Source organism: Formica exsecta, unplaced genomic scaffold, assembly GCF_003651465.1.
Source record: "Formica exsecta isolate Colony F162 unplaced genomic scaffold, ASM365146v1 scaffold20, whole genome shotgun sequence".
Lineage (NCBI taxonomy): Eukaryota > Metazoa > Arthropoda > Insecta > Hymenoptera > Formicidae > Formica > Formica exsecta.
In genome coordinates, this window is record NW_021849298.1 from 89233 (window position 1) to 100926 (window position 11694).

The 11694-nt window shown below is 35.3% G+C and overlaps 1 protein-coding gene across 1 annotated transcript in view; it reads right to left on the reverse strand.

The window, feature by feature from the left end:
- The window catches only part of LOC115234583 (irregular chiasm C-roughest protein), a 335002-nt gene that overhangs the window by 76110 nt on the left and 247198 nt on the right, over positions 1 to 11694 (reverse strand). The window contains 1 exon segment of the mRNA XM_029805764.1: positions 2203 to 2325. Coding sequence (XP_029661624.1) covers positions 2203 to 2325 — 123 coding nt within the window.

Below are 11694 nucleotides of genomic sequence, written 5' to 3' on the forward strand. Positions count from 1 at the left end.
AAGTGCCTGTTTACAGTGATTAAATTATGCTCACGTTGCCGTTACACGTGCCCGCGCTAACGTGTCTACCTACAACGTGACGCGTTTCCAAGCTGTAGGGAATGGGGGAGTTGCGAAATAATGCACGTGTGCTTCGCAACTTGCCGTCTACAATAGTACTCTCTACAAATATATAGAGATACACGCAGGATACGCACATCAAAAATATATCTTTTTTAAATCGTAAATATTAAAAGCAACAATGCTACGAAGTATATTTATTATATAAATAGCAAGATAATAACATTTATAAAATAATTTATAAAAAAATGAGTTAAAAATTTTTGAAATCACGAATTGACGTTTTATTCTATAATTTCTTCTTTATTTAAAAAAGATAATATATATATATAGACTTTGACACAATATTTCTTAATCGTGATTTAAATTACTAAAATATTTTGTTTTGCAGAAATAGATAAAATACTATCCCCAATTTAAAAAAAAAAAAAAAAATTTTAGTTAAAATATAAACTAAATTTTTTCTGTTAAAGTAAAAAGAATACATTCGCAATGCGTGATGCGACATACACGGGTGAAGAGAGGTTCGTAATAGTCAATATTTTTCCGTCTAGTTAATTTATACAATTTGCAAAGTTCTGTTCAAACTCGATAGAATCAGTATATAGTATATAGCCGATGGGCTCACGCATGTTAATGTTTGTTGACCATTGTCTCAAATTTTAGTGGTCCACTGACAACCCCCGTAATTATCAAACAATGCATGCTGTTTGATGATTTCTATTTCACATTCACTATTCTTTTTATCAGCGAAATCTCAATATATATGCAACATGTATAATATATTTCGAAATTCGCGCACTTCCAAACTGTAAAATATTTCCTGATGAAAAATTGACAGTCATGTTGGTGCATGTGTGTGAACAGTTAATTGGATTTTATTTATTTTTTTTTTTTTTTACAATACAAAATATTTTAATATGTAATATTAATATGTAATATATAAATATTATATTATAACTTTATTAAAAAATATTGTATCAAAGTTTGTGTGTGTACCTATATATTTTAATACATATTTGAAATGTATATTAAAAGTAATTCATTTCTCATAGGGATTCTGTGATTAATTTGTAATTTACTTTTTTGCTGTATATTTCGTGGAAAATTACTTAAATCATTACTAATTTTTTAACAGTCAGATTTGGATATTTGTAATTAACGCATAACTGTAAATTTTATTAAATTGAAATTTAAGATAATTTTTAAAATAAAGCCTGAGATTGAATAAAAAATCTCTTATGTATATCTGGGGTGTATTTAGTTCGTGTGACGCTGTGAGATTTTTAATTTCTTAAAAAAGCTATTAAAATACTTTCATATTTTATTAAAAGGGAAAACCTATTTCATATTAGTCGATAGGTTTCTTAAGTAAAACGTGTTTTCAACTAACGTAAATTGGTATATTGAAACTCGCTTTATGGGTAAGGCTATTTGCAGCGGTAGTAACTCGTTAAAAATCTCATTACCGGACGTATTTAAATCGCCAAAAATTACCGACCGTGAAAAATACGGATTACATTATTGCCGAGAGGAGTTAATCGCCACGCCATTCAAATGAAGGACTTCAAATGAAAAATAAAGTATAACGTGATACATGTGTGTAATATGATTATCAGCTTTAAGAGTTCATAAAAACTTCGCACACGAGAAACTGATTGTGAGTGGTATTAGTGATGAAAATTAAGATATCAATGAGGCGGTTAATATGCATATTAATTTAATATTATACTTTCTTCTCGAAATGTTCTTGTCTTGAAACATGCGGATAAATTATGAATATTACATTTTTAATTCGATTCCAAGTATATGTACACGTGTTGCTCGAAATGAATAAAATACAATTAATATCTTTGCAAATAAAGCAGCATGAATAATAAATTTCGTTGTATCGTTGGTTGAAAGACAGACGGTTTCTCGAGGTCTGAACATAATAAAGATCCAAGAAAGAATTCGACTAAAAAAGCAAATATCACACTTCCTCTTATTCTACATAAAGTATGACCGATTCAAAAATTGATAACTTTAAAAAAAGATTTTATATTTCTGAATATAAAATTGTTTCGCGAAGAAAGTTCAAAACTAAGAGTCTCAAAACTAAAGCCTCTTAATTAATTTTTATTTTTTTCGCTTGCAACTTACCGCGCTGCCAAATTGGAGTGCTAGCTGGATTGCTGTCTACCTCGCATTTCAGGCTGACAGACATCCCCTCGACGATCGGAATTCCAAAACCAGGTAAACGCGTTATCGCAAACGATGGAGTATCTGAAACAGGTATTAAGCAATTAGTGTCAATGCCTCAACGTCAATGCAATTCTGTGGTCTCACAGAAACATAAAAAAAAAGAACAGATGTTACTTGAACATTGTTACACAATAAACAGATCGGATTAAAATGATGTTTAATATGATTTCATCGCAACTTTGCAACACTCGATTTTTGAAAAGAATTTCAAGATACATTACACATATTTTAATAAAATAATACGACATCGCAGTTTACATGAATTACGATACATGATTCGTTCTATTTTTAGTTATTCCATTTTCGCGAAAGATTCTTAACTAAATTCTCTAATAAAATTCAAAATGAGAAAACAGCGTCGTTTAATAAGCAATTCGGAAGATCGTAGTGATTGCAAATTGCAATCTTATTTGGCGAACAATAGCAACCTCGCGAATTTCGTAATTCGCAATTTTCTAATAAGATTTTCGCGCGATAATCCTGAAATATATTGGGCAATGTAATCTGCTTTCTATGCATTTGAAAGTCATTCTTTGTACGAAGAAGATTCTTTATACGGAGATCTTATAGATTGAATGCTATACGTATGAAAATATCCAATTTTAGAATAATAAGAAGCTTTTGAGCAAAAGATGATATCAAATTATGTAGTAGTTATCGAGAATTATTCGGACAACCGATCCGAGCTCGGTAAAACGCATACTCCCTCCGTTTTTTGCCAACCTGAGGTTGGCAGCAGTCGGGAGTAAAAATAGCAGACATAAAAATATAGAAACTACTGAGGGTAAAGTAAAGCATATGAAAATATCCAATTTTAGAATAAAAATAGCAGACATAAAAATATAGAAACTACTGAGGGTAAAGTAAAATAGTAAAAAATCTTTTAGTTGCAGCTGATTTCACTCTTTATCGCATTCGATCATAGTTTGATAAGAGTTAAAATTATTTATAAAATTATCTATAAATTATTTTTTATATAAAAAAAGCCAAAAGATTAAATATATTATATAACATATATACTTTAAATGTGTGTGTAGATTTAAATTGTCTGTGTAGAATTCTAAAATTTAATTTTGCTGACAATGATGTAAACGTAAAATTTAAACACATTTTTATAATACAATATATTGAATAAATTACTATGCTATTTGTTTCGAGTATAGAAACAGAAAAAAATTCTACATATATATTATTGCGTATTCATTCAATTTATAAAAATATGATTTAATTATACATATTATTATTTCAATGAATAAATAATATATCCAGATCAATAGTGTTCAAATTTACTCAACATATTTCAGCAATATATAAAATTACTTTTTATTATAAATGTTTAAAATTATTCTGCATGAATCTTTTGTCTATACGTAACTCCATGGAATGCTTATTTTCACTATGAAAATTCATTGTGACCTGCTTTCACAGAGTTCACTTCTCGAATATAAACCAGCTTCCCGCTCAGAGCAATATTATGCGTAGCGATATAACTTTACATCACTAAATAGATACAGCACAAAGAAGAGAAAATGAAAGAGCGAGAGAAAGGATGAACGAGAAGGAGGAAAATGAAACGTTGGCCATCGGAACGTTCGTTATAATGAAGAAGCAAATCCCGAGAGGAAATATAATTGAACGCATCAAGTACCTCTAGAAATCAAATGTAATCATCGGGAATGACGCGTTTCTCCTGTTATCCCCGACGATTATCCCTCTCTCTCTCTCTCTTTGTCTCTTCTGCGTTCAGTACTTCCTTCCCGCATCATTAACGACCACCATGAAACCTGGTAACGAGATTCAGGCATATCCTGACGGTATATATATATATAACAATGGTCGAACACGTTCGACAGGGTTGGCAAAAATGACCGAGAGGGATAGCGAGAGAGGCGGGATTAAAATGGTCGTCAAACAAACGAGGTATAGATACGACGAGATCGCAGCGTGTAATTAACAAACGGGACAGTCAAGGTTTTACAGGGCCGTACTCGTTAAAAGCCCCACTATACCACTGTTGTCGACGACGCCGTATCCACGGATGAATTGAACGGAAGCACTCCACGCGTTCTGATGGCATCCCAGAACGCGGGACGCGGTTCGATACCACACCGGCGCCGCTTGAGCGATTTGCCGTTACTGTTATATCGGCGTTCGGTTCGTTAATATTACGCCCGCCGCTAACGGGATGACCGTCGAGATCGTGGAATAAATTGGAGACGCGTCAAATTGAGCAAAAGAAGGAAGAGAGACGAGCCACCTGGAAAACGTGACAGGGGAAGAATGAGGGTGGGATCGCAGCACGCAGAGAATATCGAAAGTGGGACGTGGAGAGAAAAATGTAACACGCAAGGATGGTGTACGCGAGACAAAACAAAAATGGAAAAGGATAAAACGGAAGATAGAACAGGAGAGAGAGAGAGAGAGAGGGAGAGGAAAAAGGGAGAGATAAGAGAGAAAGAGAGAAAGGACAAGGGCGGCATGACTACCAGGATAGCTCGAAGTTATTCACTCGGCTATAATAGCGCGGTGCTGGGACAATGCAAGCTTAATGAAAGCTTCTCTCCCCGGCGACCTCACCTCCTCCTCTCACCCCCTCAGTCCCTTGCCCGTCGCCGGGGCCATCGCAGCCTCGACGCCACCGACACCGAGGCCTGCCGCCAGGCATGCCGCGCTGTAGTCCCCGGGTGCAGCAGCATAAACACTAAACAAAGGGAACAATGAGACACAGAAGTGTCCCACAGACCTCGATCGCTTGATGAGAACTTTAAAGCGCCCCCGCAAACTACCGGTTCATCTTTTATTTCAGGAATAAACGCGGTGCACAACTGTGACCGCGCCGCCTAAAATCTTTCGTCAAGACGTCGACATTTTTTTTTTTTTTTTTTTTTTTTTTTTTAAAATTTTTTTTTTTTTAAATTATTTGCGATGTTTGAGAGACAACAAGAAATATAATTTAAATTTAAATTAATGTTGAAATTTTGGTAGCATATATTATACTTTCCATTTTTATATTTGATTTTGTGCGATAGTTTTTTATATTTTGCACTGTGAAAATATTCGGAAAATAAGATCTTTGCGTATCCGCGTTAAATAAAAATAAATAAGTTTTCTTTCAAAAAGAAAGAATTTACTTACCGAGCCGTAAAGTAGACCACAGGAATCCATACAGAGGTAAAGGCAGTTTTTTGTTAGAAATCTATTATTATCTAAAGCTTTTATCAGAATTATTTCTCTCTCTTCACAAGAAATATTTTCTATCATAAAACTTATATTTTTAACACAAAAAACAGAAGATTACGTCATAATTCTGTAACCTCATCTTTCTTATTTAATAAACAAAAACAAAAACAGTTTTTTTTAAATTATAGCTTTATATACCTTGTATATCTATATAAATCTCTTCATTTAAAAACATTTGTTTTCGAATATGTGTGTGCCGCCTTTTCATATCTTTTCTCATTTCTATCTTAGCAGATAACGACGCTATCTGTTTAAATTTGACATAATAAGTAATGGATTGCGACTGCGTGTGTATATTGTACAGATCGATTTGTGCGGACCTTAAGGCGAAATCCCATCTTTCGCCTAGAGAATGAATCTCTTCGAAAGAAATTTCTCCCGCCGTTTCAACCGGAACGCTCGTAAAGTTTATACGGACCGTTAAGCAAAGCTGTATACGATCCGCGGAAGAGAATTTTGTGAACGCATGTACGTAGAAGAGGTGAAATGCGCGAATATACGGTGTGACATTATTAAATGAAATTTGTAATATATGTACAATTTATATTGTTTGTACGCGTTATGTTCTTATGAACAATACGATTTCAAACATAATTGCATATTCGTAACAATAACTTTGTGTGTGTGGATAGATAGAAATAATATTAAACTATTCAACGAGATTTTTTTTGCGCGAGTCAAAATAAATGAAACAATGTAGCGCGTGTTAATTAGTTGGTTAATTCGTTTGAAATCAAGAACGAACCAATATCGATCTAAACAAATATAAATAGCCGTAATCGCGAAAACATGCATACGATATAGCATTCGATGGTAAACGAAATAACAATAAAAGAAAGAAAAAAAAACGCGATACGCGAAGCCGGTGGTTACAAATCATTAACCAACTATCAACAGTATAATTACCATTATTAACATATTGTCGAATGGCTCTTGTTGCGACGCGACCACGTTGCGATAAATGTTTGTCATACATTTTGCGAAACAAAACAGGCAGAAATCATATATAACACAAATTTAAGCTACAGAATAATAGTGAGAGCGTTGCAAAAATTTCTTGATTGTATCACGGTGTCATGTATCCCATAGTTTTGTTTCTCTCTCTCTCTTTCTCTATTTTTCTCTTTTTTCTCTCTTTCTCGATGAATTAATAATAAATCATATATTTGAGAAAACATAATACTCAACTGTTTCGTGCGTCCAATTTTAGATTTTTTTTCATTACAATAATTATTTTATTATTTTTATAACCGCAAATAAAATATTACAGTTACAAAAATTTTAAAATTAATGTGTCTTCTCAGATTGTTTACTATTCCTCGCGATAATCATGTTGACAGTCTAATATAATATATTCCGGAATAATTCATATGTAATCATCCCGATAACGAAACGAGAACGACAATCGAATTCGTATTCGAATCTCGTATTTTGTCACCATCAGCCGCCACCCTAAACCTACGGTAGCCACATAACAGTCTACGAACAGCAGGATACATCGAACAACCGCGGTTTACGATAGCAATCGTTAAAGTTTAAGTTCGGCTTTATTAGGTCAATAGGCGACGCGCGCCTTGTGCGAAAATTAAACCCTCGTAACGTGTCGGTCCCACAAAGGGTTCGCATCAACTTTCACAACCAAAGAGATAGACATTGAATAACGCCGTGCGCACGGTTTTCCCATTCGGCCGTGGCACGTACACATTGCGTGACTTTATTAAACACAGCCCGCAGGGAGAGATAGACGCTCGACAAATAAGCCGCAAGAACGTGAGGGATGAAAAAGGAAGATGTGAAAAACATTGTCGGTAATATTCGTGAAATGTTAATACGAGAATATACAATATAAAGAACATAAAATAGAGAGTATTATATGCATAAGTAGAGAGAGAGAAAGAGAGAGAGAGAGAGAGAGAGAGTATAATATATATAATAAGAGAGAGATTTTTCATCGTAAAACAGATGATAGATATTAATGATATATTAAATTAAAAACTAACTTATATATTTAACAAATATATACATACTTTTACAAGAAGCCAGATCTTTTATATAAATGATATTTAGTAAAAGCAGATTCAAAGTAAGATAATTTCTCTGTTGTTTTATGTTATCTCCTGTAACGGAAAATGCAAGAAGCGATGAGAGAAACTCGAGCATCTGATCTTGTAAACTGTAATGACTTTGTTTCAGCGCCAAATCATAATCCGCAGGTTCATGCAGCTTTCTCACTCTTAAGCTGGCAGCTATTCTCGAAGGAATTATACCGCGCGAACTCTACTAGTCCCTGTGTTACCCGCCTAAGTATTCTCGTGTTTCTACATAATTACCGACTACCAGGGTGCCGCCGTTATTAAGCCGCTATTAATCTAGCCGATGCACGTATGCGACACTGCATGCCAGATTATGTTTAGATAGTCAGTAGGATACGTCGTCGTAATCTGAAAATCTCAGCGAGTCGTTTAACGATATAACAGCGTAATAGTTCGCGATTGAAAATTAACCGCGGGCGTAAAATTCAGAATGGACGATAATGCTAACGCGAACCGCCCACGCAAAGAGTTAACGAGACATCCGACATCGCGTATAGTGATAATACGGTACTTAAATCCTAACCAGGCAACTATATATGTAAGCCATGCAAATAGACAGCGGTACACACACACGCGCGCGCGAGATAAGCGGGATAGAAATTGTAGCGCAGAATAATGGAGGCACTTGATCGCGTGTGTACGTGCATTAGGAGATTTCGAAACAACCGGTACAATTTTCATCAGGGGACTTCTGCGGCCCCAGACATACGCTTAATGCGATGCTCGTCCGGGTGCAACTACGTTATCGCTGCTGGGTTTGAGGCAGAGACGGGGGTTTGAACCACCACTACCGTGGTGATATTATCGCATTCTCTGTACATAGCCGCCGTATTATTTCATAAATTTACAAGTTATTTTCGGATTAGTCGGCGCGTCAGCGGAGCCACATGCAGCCGGCATACGGGGTGCAATTTCGCATGAAGTTTTCCACGTAATGGTGTTATTCAAACCGGACACACCCACGAAGCTCGAGCGCGCGTGAATTAAAGCGAGTCGGCTCGCGTGCACTTTTGTAATCGAAAGAATATGCAACCTATGTTTGCGAAACAACGCGCTCATCGGGCGGAGTCGCAATGTAAATCGGATTTTGGCCGAAACACAATATCGTTTAAAGTTCCATACTTTGCGTGTGAATACCGTGTATTTGTATGTGTCTACGTTAGAGAACAAATAAAAACGATAGAATCAATGATAGAATTCCTTCGACCTCATGGAATAAATAAGATAATGGCGATATACAAAAATGATAACATAGATATACATATATACACGTCCGAAAAAATAAGAAATTAAAAAATAAATTAAAATATTCGCGAATCAATAAAGGTACAATAAATATATGTAATTTTTATTTGCATTGCATTTTTATTTCATTGCAAAAGAACTTTTTTTTATTAATATTAGAATATTAAAATGAATTAGAGAAACTACTAAATGTATTGATATTATTAATATTAGTCAGTTTAAAGCAAATAGAAAAAAAAAACAAAACGTAAAATTAGATAAATTTCTTTTTCATGCATTTTTTCACATTATGGTATATTTTGCCAGGCACTTTTCGCGCGCTCTTTACACATAAATTTCGCAACGTTATCCGCGTATAAAAGAAAATTTGTTACACGATGTCGCAAGCTCGGGGAAGACAAAGTGCCATCAGTCTTTTTTTTGAAGCTCGAGGAGATCGCGGTTTGAAAAGCAATATTACTCTGGGGATCTCTAATTCAGCCTAATTGCTGGCTTATGCGAATCCTTGAAATATTTATGAAGTTTTATGAGAATTTTTCATCCTGCAAGAGCAGTGTTCCTTTGAAGAGTACCCCAGGGGGTTATGAAGACTTCAACTTCGAACAGCGATTATGTCGATATCAAAGGTATTCGTAGCATTGCTGCCTGAGGCTATGTATGAACCAAATTTATTCGACCCGTTGTTGAACTTCGATTAAGCAGTCGCAAACTGCTTCCCTTTAATACCGTTCTCTCTCTCTTTCTCTCTCGCAAATACAATAATTATTATATTTAGGAAACTTGCTTTGACTTGTTCGAAACAAGTAGCGTTATGTATCGTAACAGTGAAAATACACGTTTTACATATTATACTCGAAAAATAATAAAATTTAAAAAATGTAAAGTTGTGCAGAAAAAACGTATTCAATTATTCAATCATTAAATTATATGTTTTTATTTCTGTACGTGCTTGTGATAATAATTGGTAATAATCAGAATAGTCTATCTGACATATTCGCACAATATCTATGTGACTCAAACATTAAATTATAGGCGTAATCGCGTAACAATGTTCTTGGTCTGTATCATAACTTCTTACACCAAGTCTTGTTGTTGTGGTAGTAATCATATATCGCATCCGTATAATTATGCGTAACTAGAATCTGGTGGTATATACTCTATAAAATATAGTCGGCGAACGTGGAGGATACATTCCCCGCATTCTCTCTCTGGAGTATAGAATACCCTATATCCTCCATATCTTCAACAGGGAATACATAACTTTAGACGCCGACGGAGGCGTTCGAACGGGAAACGCCGTCGCGACCTTTCCGATATAAGAAGAAATAAAACGGAAACTAGACGGCTCGGTCCACAGTAATTGAATAACCGTTATGTTTGCTGCTTTCAAAATCTAATTTTTATATTATATAATCCAATTGGTTCATACAAAAAAAACATGTATCATGAGAGAGAGAGACAAAAAAAGTGGAGAAATCTTCAGGAATACGAAAAAAATTATCTCTCGCAATTGTTTATTATTAAATCATTTTGCAAAGAATATTGCAAATGATGTATGTACAATCTCTGTATATATATTTTTTTTTTTCAAGATTAGTATATTTTGTTTTAAAATAAGAAAAAAAAAAATTAATTACCATATTTTATAATAATTGATTTCATGTTCAAATTGACGTAAATCAAATTAACAATATATGTACTTGCAGAGATTATGATCTTTAAATTGATGAAAATATGTATTTTGTGTCTTTTCCCCGTATACATATATGTATATTTGAAAACTATTCTCTAAATTAATATTAAAATAATCGCAGCTGTCTTCTGTGATATTGATTTTCCTGTGCTCCCTGAGATTGCGCAATATTGCAAACGAGTTGTCCGCCACGATTTAACTTTTTCTTTCTCAATGAAAAAGCATGTTATTTAAATCGACGTCGATGCAATCACCGTGTCCCACCGTCGCATTTTTTCCGCGACATTAGCGACAATTTAGCATCTTTAAATCGCACGCGTCGTCGTTTTAAGAGTACATAAAACTCCCATCCTCGTTCTCGCCCCGAAGTTTCATCACTCACTGTGGAGCAAATCCACGATGAAAGGTCTCTAACGATGCGGTATATGTCGTTTTAATTCCCGAACACGGCCGGACAGAAGGAAAATCGTCAACTCGTCGCTTTAATGAAGTGTCGCCCGCACCGACAACCAATGTTCATTTCGCACGTACATAGGTATGTAGAAATCTCTCGCCCGGGTCGGTTCCCGGAATTATATACGACGGTGCTGGTTGGATGAGCGACAGGAAAGAAGATGAGACGAGACGGCTCACCGCGAGAGCTGAAAAAGTGAGAAACGGGGACGGAAACTCGCTGTAGCTCGTGCAAAAAAAAAGATAAAGAGAGAGAGAGAGAGAGAGAGAGAGAGAGGGAGAAAGAGAAGAGTCAGAGAAACAGTCGCACGCAGAGCTGTCCGCGTGTAGACGTTAACAGTGATATTAATGTGGCCCGGCAACGGGATACACGCGAGAAAAGTCGGCTGGGATGGCACATTATACGTCACACTTCGCTGAAGACCGAGACTTGAACCGCAAGAAGGGATGACTTCGTAGGATTGCACGAGATAGGTTCGAGTACGCGAAAAAATTTTACACGCGAGATCGATTTCGCACGATCGCAATTCTGTCGAAGAACAAGCGGTGACACTAATGAGGAAATGTACTAATTAGAAAGATATCGCAGGAAAAAATTAATTGCGTCCATCGTTAGTTTCACGGGTTCCGATAATTGTACACTGGAGGATATATATATATATATAT